Here is a 23,943-nt window from a genome sequence, read left to right as displayed (position 1 = left end):
AGATACCTGCAACTATGAACTCAATCTGGGGATTTTACAAAGCACATGAAAGTTTTCCCTAAGCACAAGTTATTTGAAATAAACATGCAACAAATGAGCAAGAAGATTACTTGCAATTAGGTAGTGCTTTATCCTGGGGCAATGGAATTATGATTGTAGGGCAAGTAATATATGGAATATAGAAACTTCTATTAAAGAAAAATGTACAAATCTCAAATGCCCCAAAGAAACGCACAGTAACATCAGATACTCCAATTCAGAAGAGACTATACTTAGCCATTTGGTGAATTTGTTACAAGTTGTGACTCTCAAATTGCTGGATAATTAAAAATGGGATTAAATTACATCTATTTCTACACCACTACTCTTCTAAAAAGACTTTATTTTCCATAAGGTCTCTGCTGAGTGTCTCATATTAGCCCAGAAAAAACACTCCACTTGTTACCTCTATATCGAACAACCGCTAACGGCAACAACCAGTCAAGCACTACACACTCTATGTGGTCTTTTTGCCTGTTTTATTATATCCTGATAATTGCCTGCTATGAATTAATGAGAATTTTTTAAAAATGAGGCTGGGTGCAGTGGCTCATGCCTGTAATCCCAGAATTTCGGGAGGCAGAGGCGGGCAGATTGCTTAAGCCCAGGAGTTCGAGACCAGCCTGAACAACATGGCAAAACCCCATCTCTACTAAAAATACAAAAAAATTGGCCAGCGTGGTGGCGGGCACCTATGATCCCGGCTACCCGGGAGGCTGAGAATGAAGAGTCACTTGAACCTGGGAGGTGAAGGTTGCAGTGAGCCGAGAACGTACCACTGCACTCCAGCCGGTGAGACTCCATCTCAAAAAATAAAATAAAACAAAAATAAAATAAAAATTAGTTCATACAGCCTCTAGATTTCAAACAACTTGAGTTTTACTGTCTAATGAAAACTATTGTGTATAATAAAGGAATTGTGCCTTTTAAATAATTTTTTTTCAAAAGAATTCATTAGTTTTACCCAAAGGCTGAATTTTTTACTTTTTAATTGTAGCTTTTACACTTATTAAAAGTAAGTTCCAAAAAAAGGGGGGAAAAAGATGTTTTGACCCTTTTAAAAAAAGTAGCTTTAGGGGTTCAAGTATTATATCCCCTTTAATAGTGATCCTTATCTCGATTAATCAAGACATAGGCGTTTTTCCGTTGTTACTAGATTTACCTAAGATACCCAAAGTCTTCATCAAGTTTTATGTTCAAGTAAAATAGGGTACAAGTCCAAACTTACTACCTTCTCTGGACAAAACTCAGAAGGAGGATGGGCAGATATGAGGTTATGTCCTCAGCTGTATGGCAATGGATGTGAGCCTCTTTTGTTTCATTTTTTTTAGTCAAGAATGAGCTCAATAGTGCACAACGCTCCCAGATTAGAAAATGACACTCCATGCCTCCCTCTAGCTGGACACGTGCCGAGTGATGCTGCCTAGCGTCTACTGAATCTTGCATGAACATTATCAATGACGAAGAGACTATTTTTGCAGAAGTGAGGTCATATGATTTGTGAAATGCTTGGTGAGAAAAATCATCCATCCCAAGGGGGAAAGAAATTAAAAACATACACATATATACATAGGCTGATAGAAATATTTTAAGCACCTCCCAAAGGAGGGGTTTGCATGCTGAAAGACAACCCCCAGCAAGTTACCACTAAAAACTACATTTGAGTGTGTGTGTGTGTTTGCGTGTGTGCTGTGGCCTACAGACAGCTAGGAATACTAACTCTGGAAGGGTCAGAAGACCTGGGGGGACTGCAAGTTTTACAATATAACTAGGACCAACAACTGCAAAGTGTTCTCAGGCAGGACACTCCAGTTTCAAAGATTCTCAATAAAAGACTGCTTCCCAAAACTGATTAAGAAATAACTTTATTTTTCATGTGTCAATCCCATGATTGAAAAGACATGTTGCTCCCAAGTAGATAAGAGGCATAATCTGAAACAAAATTCTTTCTCAAAATTTAGCTTATGAACTCATTACACTGCAAGCCAGAGAAGGAGCACAAAAAGCTGCAGCCCACATTGAAACCTGGCAAACACTCTCCGCCAAAATTAGTAGCAGGAATGTTAAAGCTTTATCAAAAACATGTCAGCAACGGAATAGCAACAATACAGCCATTAACTGTTGTGCCTTCAACTTAAGAAAAGCATTTAAAGAATCACCCCATTTCTTACAAAAATCATTTCTCAGAAAAGAATTGTTAATCAAAAGACTATTAGAACTGGAACTCTTCTTTCACTTCAGTTCTAGATTTTCTTTCATCAACAATATCTCTAGTTAATACTTGGACAGAATTTGGCTTCTCAGAAGAGTCTTTGTCATTTAAGCATAGTGTGGAATGGGAAAAAGTGTGTAGTTACAAGGAAACTAGAAGAGTACAAAAAAATAGTCACTTCTGAAACTTGCTGATGCTCAAGAAATCAGAGACCCTTCATTAAGGTGGGTCTCATATGCCTGAGAGCTTTGTGCTTGAGGAAGTACGACTTAAGAGGTAGCTCTGGTTCTGGTAATCTATACTTAATTATAATTTGCTGTATCCTGTCACAAGAGAGTTCTAATATTTTCAGCAAAGTAAAAGCATTCAACATTTTTTCCTTACCCACCCTATAGCTTCCCCATAGAAAAAGATAAGAAAAAGCTTAATGTGACTCCACATAGAATAGCAGCTAATTCAGCAACTCACACTGTATGGTTGTTGACAGGACTAGGAAAGGCAGCCTGGTGCCCCAAGCTGTAGGAGCTGGATCTGCAGAAGTGTGCAGGTCTGCTGTGTTCACAGCACTCAGGGAAAGAGGGGAGGAGGTGGCTGATGACGGTGCACGTTCAGAGAAGTTTTTATGTGTTTCATGGCATATTCTGCCACAGCAACAAAACAACCAAATCAGCAGTAGATTTGACTGTACTCTTCGATTTCAAAGAAGTCTGCGCCCCTCGCCCACTCGCCACCTACACCTCACGCAGGAAAGATAGATCACTATCATCTATTTGAATACAGGGCCTCAGAAGAGGTGGGCTGGTATGGGTACAAACAGCATATTTTATAACAAAACACTTTTTGAAAAGATTTATATAACTTTAAGTATTAAAATGAATGCTTTACCTTTACATATGTATCACTGTACAGTCTTGCACTCACACGATTATGGTCATATTTGAAAGCGAACTCAAGCACAAACACTGAATCCAAAAGGCAGTTTTAAGGGAGATCCAACCTTACCCACAGCGTCAACCATTCCACTCTGAGCCTCTCTCCTTGAGTCAATACTCTGAATGTAAGTTGAAAGGAACAGAAAGAATCAAATATTCAGACCAAATTAATCAGGCACCACACACTATTTAGCACACAGGGTATCAATTAAATGATACTAGAAAAAAATGTCTACTGCCTGAGGTATTCATTTTTTAAAAGTCAATAAACTGAAAATTTCAAAAGAGAAAGTGGTATGAAAACGTTCCTTCCCAATCCCTCTTCAAATAAATCATTAAATACACTGGGCAACATTATACTGTCATTTTTATCATAACAATATAAACAACTTTTATCATCATCCTGAATATTACTTTATAAAGATATATATTTTAAAAGGCTTTCAAAACATTTTTCAACCCAGCATTTGAGAATAAAGCATTAAGAGTTTTGTATACAGTAACACATTCATGTGATAAGTGTATGAATTTACAACCATACATAATATGTATATATATGTATATATATTTATATAAAAAACAAACTTGGCCAGAAGTTAAGGCTACCTACAAAGTTGTCCAAGTAAATTATGTTTGTCAAAACAATTATAAAATTAAAATCACACATGCATTTTTAAATCACCTAAATCACTGACAAACAAGGTTCAGCATCCAAAGTTTTCAAATTAACTGCAAGAAAGTGCTACAGACATTTACATTTTCTAAATATGAATCAGTGTTACCACAAAGTTACATTTAAATTTTTCACCAGCCTCAAAAGTAATATAACTGAAAACAAACTTTCACAATTTGGTACCTAGCACTCTTAAGAGAGAATAGGTTGAAAATGGCAGGCAGCAAGCATCATTCACAAATGTGCTGTCTCAGACAGCAAAGTACAGTTTATAATACTGTCTGACCTGACATGTGGCTGAAATTCTAAGCCTCATAAGGGACTAGGAGTGAACATTTCATTAATAATTACACACATCAGCAACCACATGATAAAGGCTTCAGGCTTTTCCCACTCAAATCAAAGTGAATGATTTAAACATGGAACAAAATAAAACCAAGACATAAGTAGCCTCATTTCAAAATAAGGAAAAGTAATTTCTGACATGTGCCTAAATATTTAATTTAAACTTTTAAAAAAGTATTCTGAACAAATGCCTCTTTTAAGATTAATTTCTGAAGATATATTTATAAATATAACTCACAGCCTGCAGGCCTCTGACAGAGTTTTAAACAGAATTAGCTAAGATGGAGAGAAATCATTTAACCAGCTCAGGTATTATTTTAGAAAATAAACACAGATAGCTAAACCTATATTGCTTAAATTTCATGAGTTTTACATTTCCAATTTGCAATGTAAAAGCTACCTCTTTTTTTCATCTTTCCAAACTTTGGTACATGTATTTTAGGATGAAAATTTCTATCAAATGGTAAGAGAAGCAAAAATTCCAAAACAACCATGTTTAATTCTAAAGATGTTTTTGTCTGTTGATCAAAAAGAAAATCCTACTTACGACTTGACTGAAATTTAGTGTTTTAGGCACTATCTTAAGAAAATTAGCACCCTCAATTATTAGCTCATGCCTAAAGAGGTAATTCGTTTTGACAAATCACTGAAATAATTTTTCTCTTTTAAAAGAGGGTGTTCCTATTTAAAGAAAAAAAATATTCATTTACTGAGTCAATAGCATATTTGAACAAATCATAGCTTTTTTATGAGAGCTGATCCACCAAAAGAAAATTATCCCAACTCTCTGCAGCAGAGCTTCAACTACAGAATTTAGGCATCATTGAGAAGTTACGTCAGGTAAGAAGAATTTATTAATACTTAGTGATGTAACAGTTTTTCTTAAATAACTTTAAACATTATTTCTCCAACAGTTTTCAGGTAGCAGTGTCTAAAGAACATAATTTTTAAGATGAATATACAAAGTCACCTTAGTCACCAAGATGCTACTTTGCCAACATGGCCTAGCATCTGTCTTAGTTCGTTTTCCCTTCATCTTTGCTTAAAAACAAAACAAAAAAAACAAAAAAAGGAAAACACCTAGAAGGTGAGGCAGGTGATTGTCTTCGTGAGCTATCTGAAAGACTGTGGCAGAAGATGAGAACAGAATGACATACTGAAAGAGCCAAACCCACGCACAGAATGCTTCCCATTGTTATGATCCGGTGGAATGCAAGCTGGGAATAGGATAAAATTTGGAAATCCGGCTCTGTGTTGATGGGTTAAGGCATTCAGACTCCCCAGTCATTTTAAAGAATACTTCCTGTTCCTGTAGTTTCCTGGCAAACTCTTCTTCCAGTGTCTTAAAAAGAAAGGGAAAAAGAAATTGTTATGTGCTGGTATTATACATAGAATTTATGCTGACAGCCAAGATAAAACTACTTGTCCAAAACACTTTCTTTGTATATAATCCTCAAGAAGACACGCCCACTCAATTTTTTAAGATCATAAGCTTGCACAGCCCTATGTGCAAGTCCAGCTCAGCCACATAAATGGACAATTTGGGTCCATTCCTTAACTTCCCTATATTAGAGAACCATTTAATTCCTCAATTCCTCTGCTGTAAAAATAGGGATAATTTGCTATATGAAGTCTAAATGTGATAATGATGTACTTACACATACTATGCACTCTAATATATGGTACCTATCATTAACTATTATCTGTTTCTCCCACATGGCACTTACCCCTGTCTACTTGTTATTTTAGTTACGATGCGCCTGTATTTTCTTTCACACTAGACTATAATATAAGCTGTTTAAAGGTACAACCTAAACCAGAATCATTTTTACCCCCATAATACAGAGCAAAAATAAGTGCTTGAGAAATGTAAGAGGCACCGTTGTGATGTGAATGTCTGTGCCCCCCAAATCCATATAAAAACCTAATCCCTAATGTGCGCGTACTATGCATAGAAGGTGGGACCTCTGAGAGGGGATGAGGTCATGAGGTGGAGCCCTCCAAATGGGATGAGTGCCTTCATGAGGGGCTAAAGAGAGTTGTTATTCCGCCATGTGAGGACACAGTGAGAAGTCGGCAGTCTGTAACCCAAATGAGGGCCCTCACCAAAGCGTGATCGTGTTGGCACCCTGGTCTCAGACTCCCCAGCCTCCAGTTTATGGCATTTTGTTACAGGTATCAATGACTCTGTGGAGAAGTGATTCAGGGATAAGCGGTGCTGTAGAGGTACAAAGCACAGGAAAAGAAGGAAGGATATAGGAGGGGTTCTCAAAAGAGATGAAACATGAGCTTAGTGCTGAAGGAAAGATAAGAATTTGATAGGCAGTATGGGGAAGGCATGCCAGAAACAGAGCCGAAACACAGCAGGCAGGAAGCCGAGGAGCTGATATGAGGAGTGGCCATTATACCCAAGGCTGGAACCTGGACTGGGAACAAAGTGGCTAGTGGGAGAGGAAGCTAGAAAGGGTGACTGTGACTCAGGTGTGGCACTATGAAGGCTTCGCAGTCAAACTGAGGCAATTAATTTACATTTTACTCTGATGGAACTGAAGATTTCTCAACATCACTATGACAGTGTCGAGACATGTTCTTGAGGAAAAATCCTCCAGTGATGGCAGGTGAGTGGGAAGAAAGGAAAGGGAACTAGAAACTAGAAGGCCCATTAGGACATTCCTGAACAATTTAAACAAGCACCAGGATAGCAGTGAGAAAGAAAGGAGACACGTTATGAAAAAGAGTCCAAATTAATTGGCACCTGATTGAATGTAGGGTGTGACAGAAATGAAAAATAATTCTGGTTTCTAGCATAGATGTCAGTTAAGAGAACAGGAATGCAGAAAAGAACATCTGATGGTGAGTGGGCTGCAGTGAGTGGGGAAAGGTGAGATGGAGATGAAGGAAAAGGATGCTGAGTTTGGTTTTCTCTCTACTGAGTTTATACTCTTCAGTCAACACTGAACAGGTATGTAGTCATCTGTACAATGTGCCAGAACTGTTCTAGAAACTGGGTACATATCAATAAATGAAGCAATCATGGCATGCTTTTAAGGAGTTTATATGCTCACTCACAAGAGGGGACAATAAACAAATGTGTCTGGTGGTGATGAATTGTTACAAAGAAAAACAAAGAAAGGAGAGCAGATACAGAACGTTTGGGGTTCAGTATAGGTGCTACTGAGATACAGTGACCAAGAAAAGGAACCACAAGGCTTAGGTGAAATGAAGAGGAGCAGAACACCCAGATGGAAAATGGGCACTTAGCTCAAACTGATAATAAAAACAAGAAACAATAATAGCAATAGCGACCATTCACTGAACCATTACTATAGCTCAGGTACTAGATAACTGCTATATAAACACCACCAAATAGGTAGTGTCACTCTCATTTTACAAATTAGGAAAACTAGGCCTAGAAATGGTAAGTGAGAAAATTAATCAGTAAGTGTCAGTACTGAGATCTGAACCCACATCTGTATGACTTTACAATTCGTGCTCTATACAACCGCTACCATTTAAGTTTTGGGGTTGTCTATATGCAACAGTTGAAACCATGACTAGCGATAAAATCATCAAGGTAAAGACTGTTCTTTACTAAAGGGGCAAAACTGAGAAATGTCTACATTTCAGGAGACAAAAGGGGATAAAGAACACAGAGAACGAGCAGAGCTGTGTCACAAAAGCCAGGTGAGAGGAGAATTTTAAGAAACAAGACTTTTAAGGAGAACAGTTAGATAAGGCCATAGGATCTGATTATTAGCAACTCACTTGTGACCACTGTCAACAAGTTCAACTAGGGTGTTTGAAGCAGATGCTAGGCTGCAAGTAGGTAAAGGAGATTTTACACCGTTTACAATTCTGTACCTTTTGAATTCTAAACTACATGAATGCATTACCTATTCAAAAAGTTTAACAATAAATAAAATTTAAATTAAAAAGCCACACTATGGGCCGGGTATGGTGGCTCATGCCTGTAATCCCAGCACTTCGAGAGGCCCAAGCGGGTGGATCACCTAAGGTTAGGAGTTCGAGACCAGCCTGGCCAACATGGCGAAGCCCCGTATCTACTGAAAATACAAAAATTAGCCAGGTGTGGTGGCAGATGCCTGTAATCCCAGCTACATGGGGGGCTGAGGCAGAGGAATTGTTTGAACCCAGGAGGCGGAGGTTGCAGTGAGCCGAGATCGCACCATTGCACTCCAGCCTGGGTGACAGAGTGAGACTCCGTCTAAACAAACAAACAAACAAAAAGCCACACTATGAACTCATTTAGTCATTTCACTTCCTTTGGCACATAGCTAAATACGTATTTCCTTGATTGATTGGATGGATGGAAGAAAGGAATGGTGGAAATGTATAGTAGGCAGGAAGCCCCCCCAAAAGAAAAGTTTAAGTTTGAGTAGCGAAGGCTCAGAGATCATACAGTGATAGCAAAAACTCAGGTGAAATGGTTAGCCAGTAAGACCAGGTGAATAGGGTGTCAAGTAAAAACAAGGGAAAGGGGTGAGACAGGGAAGACACCATCCTTATTTTACCAGATTTCAAGTTTACATCAATACCAGGGCCTTTTAATATGGCTCCAGTTGACCTGTTCAGACTCAGCTGTCATCGCTTCCTTCCTTCCTTCCTTCCTTTTCTTCCTCCCTAATGACTACACACTGGCACACACTCCCTCTTACACTCCAATGTCAGAGAACGATCTACAATTCTCTGTACGCTTCCTTTTCACTCATTCTCTTCTCTCTACTCAAATCATCCCATTCCACTCCAATCAGCCCATCCGCTTAGCAAGTTCTTACTCATCCTTCAAGACTCACTGGGCTTGCAAGGCATCTCCTCTTGAAGACCTTCCCTGACTTACCCAGGCAGATTTAAGCTCTCCTCCTCCTCTGCTTACAAAATCTGTTCCTTTCCCTTGTATTCTGTACTCACCTCCTTCAGAGCAATGACCCTACCAGTTCATAACTCTTTGTCACTAGATTCCAAACCTTCTGGGGACAGAAACTTTGTCTTTTCATCTCTATGTTTCCTGCCCCTGACACTGTACCTGACACACAGTAGGTAAAGAGCCAATAGCTGGGTAGACGGACGAGTACACACATATCATTTTAATTAAAGCTTTTAAAATTACCTTTTTCCTAGGTCTCAATTTCTCTCTCCACTCCTTTAATTCTTGGCTATGTTCCTCATCTAACTCCTTCAGTTTCTGAGTCTCATGCTCAACCAACAAGTGGCATTTTTCATTCTGAAAATAAAGTTGGGATTTAAAAAAATTTCAGATCAACTAAGCAATTTTTCACAAATACAATTATCTTCCATAATAATAAATTACTCATCAAATATCACGCTATTACTGAGATACAAGTTTTCCTCTATAAAAACCAAGGGCCATGAATTAGGAAATGAATCATAGCTTCATTTTTTACAAGTTTAGAAGCTAGAACTATTACATACCATATAAAAAGAACTTAAAAAGAACTAGCTTGAGCTTTTGTTTTTCCTTTCTAAGAAGATTTGCTCATAAAACTGACACTTCAGAAGGCAGCTTGCATATATTTTACCCATGAGTACAGAATGTGGGATCTGGTACTAAAGGGTTGGCCTAATAGATCTATTCCTGTAATAGATCTATTGGCCCATTAGGCCAATCTATTAGGATCTGTTCTACTATAGTAAATTAAGCAAATATATAGATACCCACATTTATATACTACTCTGAAATCTTAAACATTTTAGATGGGCTGTACATTCTATGTAAGGTCCTAAATCAGCCCTCTCTCAAGTAACCTTTAAATTTCCTAGGAGAAAAATTCCCATATATTTAACTTATCACTTATTTCAAAAACCTAGAAGAAAATAAACTATTTCCCTCTAAATGGAAAAGAAATTTTAAACTTAGAATCTGACAAAAAATTCAGAATATGACAACAAAACTGTCTACATCATTTTGAAACTCTCCACATCTTCTTGCAAAATATACTAAAAACCATACTCAATACTGCTTTTGAAAGACTTAATTTCGTAGGTTACAATTTAGCTTCATGTTTACATTAATCCTGGTTATATATAATCTACACAAGTGCCTATGATACTAAACTGATCTTCATTTGGATCTGTACAAAAAACAGAACCTCTCAAACCCAGCATGTTTGTAAGTATGATGCAGTTGACTTTGGCTAGCTACTATTCTCTCAAAAGCAGCCACTTGTGCTGCTGCATCCTATGGGGTTTGCTGTCAGGCTTCTGTATCTGACCTGCAGCTGATGCAGTTCGCGGACATTGGCTTCACACTGCAACTGAAGATCCCGCATTTGATTCTCATGTTTCTGATGCTGAGCCATTCTCTCATTTTTCTGCCTCTTTTCTTCTTGTGCAGCAAACTATAAATAAGAAAAAAAGATAAATTATAGTTCAGAAGCATGTGATTTCTATATATTCTGAAGATATAAAGGAATTTAACAAAACAAGGCCACAATAAACTGAAGCTACAAGTAATAACATGCTGAGACTCAAATCTGGAGTCCACATCACAGCTTCAGGGGAGAGCAGGAACTTCTGATTAAAACCTTGATCCTCCTATCTGCTTAGTGATCCGAGTTAATTCGTGTGTGTGACCATGACTACAGAAGTATCACAGTGAGGCCATATATCTTGACTTGAAAAGTTGTCCAAGTCATCTCATTCCCAGGGCTGGTCTTAGGACCAGTCTAGTTCAGGAGCTGGTATGGGGTATAGGAGGAAAGGCTTTGCTCTCTGTGACCACCATCCTGGGGAAGACTAATTGGTATATGCTATGTATCTACAGCCCCAGGCCACAGAGTTAAAGTGAACATCAACAAGCCTAAGGTGGCTCTAATTGTTTAGAAAGAAAGGAATTTTGTAGAACTTCTAATGGTCATTCAAAACTTTAAAACCTAAAAGAGGAGAGACTAATTTGCATATTTACCTGTTTAATTTTATCACGGTCCTGATCTGGTGTGGCTGTTGAGTTAATTCTCAAACTTTTCTTAAACATGGCCATTCGAGTCTTGGCTTCACTGCGCTGAATCTTGGGCAGTCTTGCTCTTTCTTGAGTCTGTCTGTTTTTCAATTCCTCAATAAGTCTTTGATTGTAACGCTGCATTTGCTCTGTTTCCTATGAAAGTTTTAAATAGAATCCAGTGACATAGAAACAATAGTTAGTACCCACATGCACATTTAAATATGTCATTTTGTTATTGTTGTTTCCTATAATTACCCTCTCCCTTGTTGCAGTGACCAGCAAAATACTAGGCACAAAATAACTTGTAAGAAGTTAGGCTAGGTCTGGTGACCTGTAATCCCAGCACTTTGGGAGGCTGACACAGGAGGATCACTTGAGCCTAGGAGTTTGAGACCAGCCTGTGAAACATAGTGAGACCCTGTCTCCACACACAAAATTTTTTTTTTTAATTAGCAGGGTGTGGTGGTGCATGAATGTACTTGGGAGGCTGAGGTAGGAGGATCCCTTGAACCCAGGAGTTCGAGGTTAAGTGAGCTATGATTGAGTGCCACTGCACTCCAGCCCAGGTGACAGAGCAAGACTCTGTCTCAAAAGAATAAAAAGAAAAGAAAGTTATTAGTGATGAGAGTTTTATATTGCAACTCTTTTAATAAGTACAAGGAGTCCATACTTTAGGATACTTGAACCACAAATAGAGCCAAAATAGTTACCTTTGAGAGCCAAGATGAAGATTACAAGGTGTAAAACGTCTTTAAGCATTATTAATTAGTTACTTTCCTTATAATTTGTAGAAAAGAAGTTTGCAATCATGATCAAGATACAATTAATTACTCCAAACTTCATCCAAGAAATTGTAGGATAAAAGACAGAAAGGAAATCTAAAATTCAGTATCTAAGAAACTTAAGTTTCAAAACTAAATAGCTTTGCAAACTTTAAAACGAACAAAAAAATGAAGAAATTTTCCTTTCATTAACCTTCTCGTGGCGCTTAAGTAGCTGATGTCTTTGCATGAAATACTGATCTTTAAGCTGCTGTTTGAGCAGCTGGTGTTTTTCTTGTAAGTGTCGTTCTTCGAGCTCCCAAATTGCAGCTTCTCGAGCTAGAAGACAGCAGTTTTCAAAATGTCACTTTGCTCTTTTTTTACTAATGTACTTTGCTCTTCATTTTAATATTTACATAGAAGTATTCTAAATACACTAACTTGTACACACATATTGACATTCTGAGCTGTAAGTGCAACTGTAACCAATGTAAGGCAATATCTATTACCTCTTTCCAGTCTGTTCTAATGTCGTATAAACAGAGAATGTCCTACTCTGAACACCAAAATCCTATTTAATCATCTTAATAAGAAAGAAAAAAAAATCTAAGCTAATTTGTTAGGGAAGATAAGTACTTTAAATCCCATTCTAACACACGACCATTAGGTATACTAACAACTATAAGGCATAATGAGTACACAAAATTATTCAGATATATTTCCAGCACCATCAGGGCAAGAAGAAATTTTAATGGTTATATGTTTACATTCACTTCTACTGTCACAAGGAATTCTACATTTTGCAGTATTTCTTAATTTTAAAAAAATTACCTCTCATGAGCTGTTGCTTGTTATTCAGGCACTCTCTCTCAATATTAGCTAACTCTGCCTTCTGCTGCTGGATGATCTTTTTCAGAGAGCCATCTAATTCTTGCTGTTGTTTCTGAACAAACTCTTGTTCCTATTAAAAAGTTAATTGTCAGTTAGTAAGTATCTAATGAACTAAACATCCATTTATCTATATGGCTGTATATATTAGTGGTTAACAAGATTTCCAAACCAAGTTTGCAAAGTTAGCTGGATTTTAAAATCACCAAAATTATATAGTACAAATGTATTTAGTCACCCAATTCAGTCTAAGAAAAAAGCAGTAGAATACATAATATTCTAAACTCACTAAGAAGGATACATACAGAACAAGCATATAGCCCACTCATAATTAAAGTGCCCTATTACACTAGCATCTTGGAGAGAACAGTAAATTTGCAGCTTCTAAAACTGATCACTCATTCCACTATGGTGTGACTGAAACAAGGATAAATAAGAAATGTTCTTTAAGTGTCAGGTGTGGTGGCTCATGCCTGTAATCCCAGCACTCTGGAAGGCCAACACGGGTGGTTCTCTTGAGGTCAGGAGTTCGAGACCAACCTGACCAACATGGTGAAACCCCATCTCTACTAAATATACAAAAATTAGCCAGATGTGGTAGCGGATGCCTGTAATCCCAGCTACTAGAGAGGCTGAGGCAGAAGAACTGCTTGAATCTAGAGGGTGGAGGTGGCAGTGAGCTGAGATCATGCCACTGCATTCCAACCTGGGTGACAGAGTGAGACTCCATCTCAAAAAAAAAAAAGAAAGACCCTCTAGGAAAAAAGGCAATTAAGAGCTAATAGGTAAAACAGATACCAGAATTTGGGGAACTAAAGAGGAAGAATTTTAGGAGATAAATTTTAGGAAGAAATACCATGGCTATCCTAACAGAAGAAGATAGTTTCTGTATCTACAGCATGTGCCTAAAAAGAAGAACAATAATTTGAGAAATTAATGAGAATGCATTGCTAGAGAAATGCAAACTGGGGATAGGAAAGTGAGTTACATACTATAAATCTATCAAGAAAATTTGTATAATCACAGAATTCTACAAACATGTTTGGGATTCACTAATTCATTCAACAAATATTTATTGAGTACATATTATCTACCCGAATGCCAAATTTCTGCTTTAGAAAAACATCCTTCAATTATTGTGCAAAAAAAGGAAACGTTAAAGTGACTTATGGTCTTTCTGCTAGAATCATACATCTACAGAAGAAAAGGAACAACATCCAAATTAAAGAAATGTAAATTTGGATCTGTCCATCCCTCTCTTGGCAGTTATAGCAGGTGGTGATTGGCTCACGGACTATTCAATCAATTTTTGTGTGGATTTAGAATTTAGAATTGAAGCAGAATTTCACTTGTAATCCCCCCTCTTGCACATCCTCGAGAAGATCAAAACCTAAGATGCATTTTGGAACTATTCTTGAGGCCTTAGAGTCTGATGAGGTCTGGATCACTGCCAGGCAGCTCCTCAAATGCACAGAGAGTCTCACTCCACTCCTCAGGATGGCCTTGCTACCATCCTGAATCTCTGGAGGTGGCACAGTTCCTGTCAGAGAGTGAACTAATTTGGTGTTGTAAATGCTGCTGTTTCATCTGCATCTTCATTTGCATTTTAGCATAAATACATACACAGTAGAGAAAGAAAAGACTAATGAATGCCTCTATAAAATGCAATTACCAACTTGGCTACAGTCACCTGTAAAACTTTATCACTAAGAAAATTATGAAAAAATTTTCAATGAATATTTAAATTCAACTATTTAGAATAAGGGCTTCTGAGTTTTAATAAAGAGATGCAAAATCTCAAAGCCTATCTTTTTTAAGTAGTTATAACAAAGTTGTTCAAGCTTTTCTTTTTCCTACTATTTGTAACAAAATTAAACTGTTTCTCTAATTTCAATTGTAAAATTTTTCTTTTTTTTTTTTGAAACAGAGTCTTGCTCTGTCGCCCAGGCTGGAATGCAGTGGCGCAGTCTCGGCTCACTGCAAGCTCCGCCTCCCGGGTTCATGCCATTCTCCTGCCTCAGCCTCCTGAGTAGCCGGGACTACAGGCACCCACCACCAAGCCCGGCTAATTTTTTGTATTTTTTAGTAGAGACAGGGTTTCACCGTGCTAGCCAGGATGGTCTTGATCTCCTGACCTTGTGATTCGCCCACCTCGGCCTCCCAAAGTGCTGGGATTACAGGCGTGAGCCACCGCGCCCAGCCTCAATTGTAAAATTTCTATATACAAACTTGTTCAATAAACAACGTAACCTGCAAAAATATCAAAGGGTTTTCTTTTGTTCAACATTTTTATCATTGGTTTACATATAGGATTAAAAAAAAATCTGTGCAGACAGAAACAATGGGTCTAAATTAACTAGCATAAATATAAATCTTACATTTAGGCACAAAAAAATCAAACACAAAACTAAAGGATGGGGTGAATAAATACTTATGGGAAAATAAAAAAGGTAAATATAAGCCAGTGCCACTAAAACAGTAAATGTAATTTCTCATCTATGCAATTTTTGTTCATATTACTTTATTTATGTTTAAATTAAACACGGTAAGAGTTCAATTCAAAGAAAATCTTTATTAAGCACTTAGTAAATGGTGGGCACTATACTACTTAGAAGGTTACTAAAATTAATGAAAGAGAGTTCTGCCTTCAAGGAGCTTCCACTCAATTGGTCCCAAGTATCAACAGTCTTGGTCTCAGTCCACATAAAGAGTAGTGGGTCCCTTCCCTTAGTATCACATTTTTAAAAGTTCAAAAGTAAACCACAGAAAACTCAAAGCTGGGAATAAAGGGTTCAGAAACCATGCCTCACAATGACTGCCTGAAAGAACTAGAGAAGTGTTCCTTAAAGCAGCTAACTCATAAAGGGTAAAGAAGAGCTATGACTGTTTATATACCGAAGCAGGCAGAACTAGCACTGTGTGGCTGCAGAAGTAAGATAGGGATCAACAGGTAAAAGTGAAGATAGGCAGATGTAAGTCCAATGTATACAAGTCCTAACAATTAGAGTTAGCAAAGAACCCAGCTGCCTTACAGAGCTGTAGACTTGAAAAATTAAGCAGAATCTGGATGACTATGTAGTCAGACACTGTATAAAGGATTTTTTATATTACAGCTAAAAATTATCTGAAAAGGTCCCTTACACACTAATCAACATATTTCATTACCTCAAAACAAACAAAATGTTAATGTTATTACACATTCACTAAATTCCCTAACTTCAAAAGCCAAATACAATAACATTCACAATGGAATTTATAATTAGAAATTACTTTCAGGTACGAAAAGAGCACTCACATTTCAAAAAGATTACACAAACACACTTTAAAAAAAAAAAAAGATGAACTTAATCACTTGGATTAACAAATAAAAGACAACAACAAAAGAACCCAAACTATTAAGGCCAAAAATCATTTTTTAAAGTAAACACATAAATTGTAAAATGAGTGCCCTTTAAAAGAACAAGTTTAAATGTGGATAAACAATTTTATCATATTAATCAGATAACTATAAACATTAAAAATACAACTTTGGGGTCTAGAAAACTGTAAGAAAGGGTTATGATATATTGGGCTATTTGTATAGAATTTGATCATTTTAAATGAAAAGAAAGGCTAAAAATGGTAATGATCAGAAAAGTGATCGTAATTCATAATTTCTCCCTCTCCTTTTAAAAATCAATGTTTTACTTACTCTCTTAGAAAACAGTAAAAAGTCAAACAGCTGCCAATAATAAAAAACAAGTCTAATTTCAGGAGAGGAAAAAGGAGGGGTTGAAATCAAGCTGTATTCTATCTACTCCTGTTGTATATATCAAACGTCACAAACAAAAATTACAGTGTTAAATGAGCTAGTTATTTCCCTATAGAAACTGCAAGAAAGAATACAGCTTGGCATTTCCAACCTAACTTAAAACTACAATAAGGAGAATAGCAACTCACTATCCATTATTGACTACTTGAATAAATGGAAAATAGAGTTAAATGGAATGAAAATCACTACTTTTAACATGGCTTTTCTGACCATATCCATAATTAAAATATCTACATAAACATATATGCAATCAAAATGTCACTTCACACGAAAATAAAAATCTAATCACAGCATTCAATTTCTCACATGTGCAAAGCTTATACTATTGAGAGGATATTTTATTTTCTCGAAAAACATGAAAATCCCAAATTAGAATTTGTGGCAGGGTAGACAGAACACTGTGTTAAAAGTGCTCTAGTTCCAGCTCTACCGTTAATCTCTTATGTGACTTGAGGCAGATCACAGTCTTCTGTGCCTCAATTTCTTCTTCTGTAAAATGGTTATATGACTCCATCCCTATATTAGGGTGGTGGCAATGAGAATCAAATGTGAAAACTCTGAAGAATACTGTACTCTAAAGTCAGGTTATCACTATTATTGTCATTACAAACATTATCATGTATCAATCATCTAGATTTTGGCAAATGAAGTCAACAATGAAAAGGCACATGTGAAAAGGCAGGTAAAACAGGAGAAGCCATCCTCCCACAGGCACGTGGGACTTACGTCCTGCATTTGGGCGTTGAAGACTGCACAAGATGACAACTGAAAAGACTGAATCATGATCTGAGCAACACCCTGTGGATCAGAATAGAATGCACCTCCCAGGTGAAAATATATCTGAATGACTTTTTGTAAATGAAAAGAATAATTATACAAATGTTGAGTTTCTTGAGGCCCAGAACAAGTCACTTAACAGAGGGACCTCTTTCCCATCTGTAAAATGAAGGATTTGAACTAGATCAGTGGTTTCCAAACTCTAGTGTGTTGCTGTTGTTTTTTAAGCTAGTAGAACCCCCTTTTTTAAAACTCACTTCCAAAAATCGCAGTTTACAAAACACAGCAAAAGTGGTGCTGCTTGAGTTGAAGCAGAAGCAGGGGCTCACAGCCCAGAGTCCTTGCCTTCTTAGGGACTCCCAGAGTTGCTTCTTCCAAAGTCAAAAGTTCCTGTTAGTATAGTTTGAAAACCACTGGACTTAAATGATCAAATATGTTCTAGCTCCATGACTGTATGACCATTACTTATGAATTCTCAAAAAAAGTATGAAATAGACTGTAAAGTTATAAAGCTTTTGTACCTTCACTTAAAGCAGTAGATAGAAATACTTTTAATATTTGTTAGATTACTAAATTCCTCATTAGATTTACTGAAGGAATTTATGATTACCTTCAGCTCTACTCAGAAAATACTGGCCTGTTCCCAAAATTATATGAAAAATCACCAACAAAGTCTTATTAAAACATAGTATTACCTAATTCATTCAACATTAATTCTCAGTTTCGACTTTAGAATTTGATACATGGCCTTTTGGAATTAATAAACGCCTATATTCCTTTATAAGGCAAAAACCATATTATTCTAATCTGGTTTGAAATCCAAATTAACCAAAAGTACATGTGTGGCCAGCAAGGACTTCCTCTTCACTTGGTAACAAGACATGGCCAAGAACCACTGAGTCAAGCTGACGAGAGTTTAAGTTGCAGCACAAGTAGGTAGCTTAAATATGAGAGGCAGCATGGTGCAGCGAATCAGTGTGTGAAACATGTACCCAAACTTATCTGGATGAGAATCCTGGCTCTACCACTACCCAGGTATGTGACCTTGGGAGGGTCACTCAGCCTTCCTGTGCTTGAGTTCCCTCAACTGTAAACTGGGGGTAATAAGACTACAAGGATAATTAGCTCAGATTAAATAAGTTCATACACATAAAGCATTTAGAACAATGCCTGACATATAGTAAATGCTGCGTTTGCTATTAACCACCTTAAACTAGGAATACCCACACCAGGCCAAGACAAAATGTTTCAATGGCTCATAGCAAGAAAAAAACAAAAGCAAACTAAATTTATTCAGACAAGCTAGTTTTATTTAATTTTTAAATTCTAAGATTATATTTTCCTTATTTTTCATGGTGTTAAAAATATTCTCTCCTTTGAAATGATGGTGATAAGTAAATGGCAGTTTTAAAATATCTTTACTTAGCAAAATTAAAAAAAAAAATTTTTTTTAATGGCAGCCCATGTCATGGTCCCCAGTGGTTTTTATTGTTTCTATGTTTCTTTTTATGGGTCTATAAAATCCACAAGTCTGGGAACCACTTGTTAAATCACATAAAACGACATTAAAAAGATAATTCAAAGGAACAATTAAATACACGATCCACATCTCTTCTTCCTTTCACTGACTTACGTAATGGAAAATTGAGCTCATTTATCCTTGCCTCCAGGCTTAGTATAAATTTAATCAGAAGATTCATCTTCCTTCATATGAAAGACTTTGTCATGTGAGATAATTCTAGAAAATTCTGTTAAAAATACTAATTTATCTCACTTTGTAAAGAATTCACCAAGCCGGTGGTGGAGGCTCACGCCTGTAATCCCAGCACTTTGGGAGGCCGAGGCGGGCAGATCACGAGGTCAAGAGATCAAGACCATCCTGAACAACATGGTGAAACCCTGTCTCTACTAAAAATACAAAATATTAGCTGGGTGTGGTGGCGCATGCCTGTAGTCCCAGCTACTCAGGAGGCTGAGGCAGGAGAATCGCTCGAACCCAGGAGGCAGAGGTTGCAGTGAGCCGAGATCACACCACTGCACTCCAGCCTGGAGACAGAGCGAGACTCTGACTCACAAAAAAAAAAAAAAAAAAAAAAAAAAAAAAGAATTCACCCATCTTATGACAAGGCTTAACTTTATCATCACCTAGATCGGGTTGCTTTAAACTCTATATAGGTAAAAATAGTCTTATTTGTTTAACTGCTGGATTGTGAACCAAAAAGAAAAATAAGGTACTTAATATTTAAAATCCAGTCTTAAAGTTGCTTATGTTGTCAAGCTTAAAAGTAATACATGTTTGAACTACCATTTAAAGTTACCATTTGCTATTTTTCTTCTAACTGCACTTTATAGAAATAATAGCGTTTTAATGGGCATACTTTTTGTAAGCACAAAGCTTATATACCATCCTCTGTTTTTATGTCCTAAAAGTTTTCTATCAAACACTGGCATTACTACTTAAAACTATAAGCTCCCATCAAGATTAAAATCAGATAACAGTGGATTATACATTCATATACTTGTTTATTTCATCTGGAGTCAACTTTGCAAACATTCCACTTAATTTCACATTAGCAACTTAAATGTCACCATTAGTATGAATTTAGTATTAAAATAAAGAAGATTCCAGGAGTTTTTGAACGGGGAGAAGTCAACATCATATAATAACAACACTTAAAATTTACCCTTTCAACCATGGTTTATCAAGCTGTGAGAAAATGGTGCTTTCTGGTTTTAGTAGCATTAAGCTGCTGCTGTTACCTGAGCATGCTGGCTTTGTGCAAGCTCCTCTTTCCTGCGTTTCATGAGCTCTTTTCTCAGCTCTTTGGGTGCTTTCTCCACTTCATTTATAACCTACAGTGTATAAGCATGCAGGAGGTGGGGAAATAATACTTTCTCCACAGCAAGCATTTATGAGAGCAGATAAGCTACAAGTCAAAGTTGTTAAAAAGTTCCTTTCAACATGCATTAGCATAGGTGTTAGTCTGGTGAAAAAGAATGAAAGAACAGAACATGCATATTCTCAGTGCAGAAAGGGACATTACACCACACAAAGGTTAATTAGTTGCTTAATAACCCTATGTATCATTCTCTTTCTTAAAGGTCCAAAGACAACCAGCGAAGAATTACTGGCAGCACTGATGCTGAACTAAGGTGATAAACTCAACTGACCTTGTTGAAAGATCATAAAATTATAAATGTATCTATGGACACAGTTGGAAATACTGAACATAAGGAAAGCTAATGCCATTTATAAAAGTGCAAAATTTCATAATTGGCTTGATCATACTAAAGAAATAATGCTAAATAAAATCTACTTAATGAGGCCAAAAACAAAAAAGGAAAGCAAGTCTTAGAATACACAAAGGAGAAATAAATGGATACTAAGTTTTTTCATAAACACACCATTTTACACATGGTGTGGTAAAAATGAATGTATCTGATGATCTTGAATAGGATTAAAATAATATTCCCCTTTGCTGACAAGTTAAGCCAAGCCTGTCAACTTAAAAATTGGTAATATAAGCACTCTTAAAAGTAAGTTTAGTAAGCTATGATTTATTACAGCAGATAAAATATAGAATGAAGTACATTTTAGAGCTCCTTCTTTTAATCATTTCAAAATGCTAGAAGTATATTCCATCTAACAATAGATCTGTAATCCAACTATGAAAAACAATCATGTGTTTACAAGTAGAAGCACCAAAAGAAACCAGATTCCAAATCACCACATGCTATTGATGGTCTGTGAAAGAGACTGATTTTGATTTAACATCGTGTATTTAAAATTTCCCATCAGTAATCCCTCATGAAACCAAATCACCATTAAAAGGAAGAGACTCCCCAAACGCAAGAAGTTTAGCAATAAGGAAAAAAAAATACATAATGTAATTATTTAAAATATGCATATCATGATCTCAAACATGTTCAGTGGCTGAAACTCTCCTACCCCCAAACAAAAACAATAACTGAGACTTTTATATTTAGGATTAAACCATATATTTATCTGTAAAATTTTTAAAATTTAACTGATATAAAGAATATCTCAAAAACTACTTGTGAGAAAATTAACATGTAGCCCCAGTAATGTCATACCTCACAGTATATACAGCAACTCCACATAAAACATAAGAAATAGTAATAAAATAGTGATTTTTAGAAATGGAAGCCACATCAAATAAAATTACATATCATTTCATTCATCTTTATCTAAAGAAATCATAAAATCACTGTATTTATTAATGTTTGACTCTATCTTTTTTAAAGCAAATCCTTAAGATTCAGCAGTATGACATTCAATTTTCTTCTCAATTTAAATGTTGAGGTCAATGAATCTGGGTATTTGAGATGTGTAACAAAAGTGAAAATGCATTTATTAGTTTGGCTGAGGTTTCTGTTTGTTCCAACCCTAATAAAATTGATCACAATCATTGTCTCTGGTGTCTTTTATATCATGACAAGGCAAATCGTCTTCCTATAGTGAAGATGTTAATAAATTATAAAATTATCTCTGAAAATTACCTACATGTAAAGCTCTTTTAGTTTTAATTTGGGACAAAAAAAAGATGCTAATATAATATGTAGATCTTCCTTCTGAAGCAATGACAATCTTTTATACTGCAAACAGATTCTATAACAATATGAAACAGTTTCAGGAAACAATGAAAAAACTCATTCTAATCAAATGACTTTACAGATATGTTCCACTTCTAGTTCTTCAAAGTACCTCACAATTTGATGAGTTATAGATAGCATGTCAAATTTCAGGTTATTCAGCTCTTTTTTTGGCACAATACCCATGAAAGGCAATAAAGCTAATCAACAAACAAAATTGTTAAAAGTATGAATTAAAGATGACAAATAACTTATAAATAATAAAATGAATCACTGCTGCCACTGGCAAACACAACATAGTAAGTTTTCTAAAAAATACTTTTATATAAGGACTTAAATGTGTTGCATTAAGGACAATGGTAGACTGGAAGATGGATTAAACTCAATTTGAAGACTTGATTCAAGGTTTAGCTGAATATTTAGGGGTAGTCTTTGAGCAGGTCATTAAAACCTCTCTTGAGGTGAACTTAAACAGGTCACTAAAACCTCTCTTACTCTAGTTTTCTTGGCAGTAAAATGGGAATGACTGACCTTATTACAACTCTATATGACTGTTCAGAAGACCGAATGAAAGAATGAATGCTATTTAACTCTCAAGTATTATTAGTATTCCTAAATCCTTAGATAGTCTTAAAACAATTTTTTTTAAAAAAAAGCTTTAGTAATTAAAAACAGTAGTTTACACTTACCTCCTTCTTTCGGTTCTTCAGCATATTCTGAAATTTGGACAACTCTTTCTCTTGTTCTCCTTTAATGCGTTTGGCTTCATCTCGCAAGCGATTTGTGTGCTCTTGTTCCAGGCGTTCGATAGTCTGTTTCTGCTGTTTTTCTAGATTCTCAATTTCCTGGTCATATTGTCGCTTTTTACTCTGTAAAACAATATAGCTCAAGATGATAATTTTTCCATCACCCATATTAACACCTTATAGTAAAGATGTTTCCTAAGAGAACATAACTAGTATTTAAATTTAGTAATGTACTACAACCTTCACAATACTGAAAAAGTCAAATCCACTAAAACATGTTATGAAAATTCTCAAAAAAATGAGTTCATTTTTTTCTAACATGGAAATTTTTTTTCTATTTTATTTATTTATTAGAGACAGGGTCTCACTCTGTCACCCAGGCTGGAGTGCAGTTGCACAATCACAGTTCACTGCAGCCTCGGCCTCCTGGGCTCAAACGATCCTCCTGCTTCAGCCTCCCAAGTAGCTGGGACTACAGTGCATGCCACCATGACCAGCTTATCTTTTTATTTATTTATTTATTTGGAGAGATGGGGCTATCACTATGTTGCCTAGGTTGGTCTTAAACTTCTGCGCTCAAGCAATCCTCCTGCCTTGGCCTCCCAAAATACTGGTATTACAGGCATGAACCACTGTGCCTGGTCTTTTTTTTTTTTTTAATTTTCTGTTTTTTGTTTGTTTGTTTTCTTTTCTTTTTGAGACAGGATCTCCCTCTGTCACCCAGGCTGGAGTGCAGTGGCGCAATCTCCGCTCACTACAACCTCCACCTCCCAGATTCAAATGATTCTCATGCCTCAGCCTCCTGAGTAGCTAGAATTACAGGCATGTGACATTCTGCCTAGCTAATTTGTTCTGTATTTTTAGTAGAGACGGGGTTTTACCATGTTTGCCAGGTTGGTCTCGAACTCCTGCTCTCAAGTGATCTGCCCACTTTGGCCTCCCAAAGTGCTAGGATTACAGGAATAAGGCACTGCGTCCAACCCAAAATTTGTTTTCTATTATACTAGTAGAATGTTCAAAGTTTTTAGATTATCCAGAAGAATAGCTAATTGTTGTGAAGTAGTAAGGCAAATTAGAAAAATTTCAATAATTATCCAATAAAATTTTTGATAAATCAAAGAGCTTATTTGAAGTCTACTTTAATAAAATAATATTATTAATAATAT

General features: G+C 36.3%; 1 protein-coding gene across 2 annotated transcripts in view; it reads right to left on the bottom strand.

The window, feature by feature from the left end:
- Positions 1–3,533: 3,533 nt before the first annotated feature.
- Positions 3,534–23,943, bottom strand: part of SLK (STE20 like kinase) — a 64,937-nt gene continuing 44,527 nt past the window's right edge. The window contains exons 12-19 of one of the 2 annotated variants that reach the window (XM_024253841.3): positions 22,721–22,900; positions 20,178–20,270; positions 12,773–12,902; positions 12,156–12,280; positions 11,145–11,333; positions 10,453–10,578; positions 9,330–9,443; positions 3,534–5,543 (exon numbers count right to left, since the gene is read on the bottom strand). In XM_024253841.3, coding sequence (XP_024109609.1) covers positions 5,397–5,543; positions 9,330–9,443; positions 10,453–10,578; positions 11,145–11,333; positions 12,156–12,280; positions 12,773–12,902; positions 20,178–20,270; positions 22,721–22,900 — 1,104 coding nt within the window. In that variant the 3' untranslated portion in view covers positions 3,534–5,396. The remainder of the gene's footprint in view (positions 5,544–9,329; positions 9,444–10,452; positions 10,579–11,144; positions 11,334–12,155; positions 12,281–12,772; positions 12,903–20,177; positions 20,271–22,720; positions 22,901–23,943) is intronic. The other variant, XM_002821127.5, reaches the window with a different exon arrangement.

The sequence above is a fragment of the Pongo abelii genome, chromosome 8 (assembly GCF_028885655.2).
Source record: "Pongo abelii isolate AG06213 chromosome 8, NHGRI_mPonAbe1-v2.0_pri, whole genome shotgun sequence".
Taxonomy (NCBI): domain Eukaryota; kingdom Metazoa; phylum Chordata; class Mammalia; order Primates; family Hominidae; genus Pongo; species Pongo abelii.
Note: the sequence above shows the minus strand (reverse complement) of the source record. Positions and strands in the feature narration are given on the sequence as shown.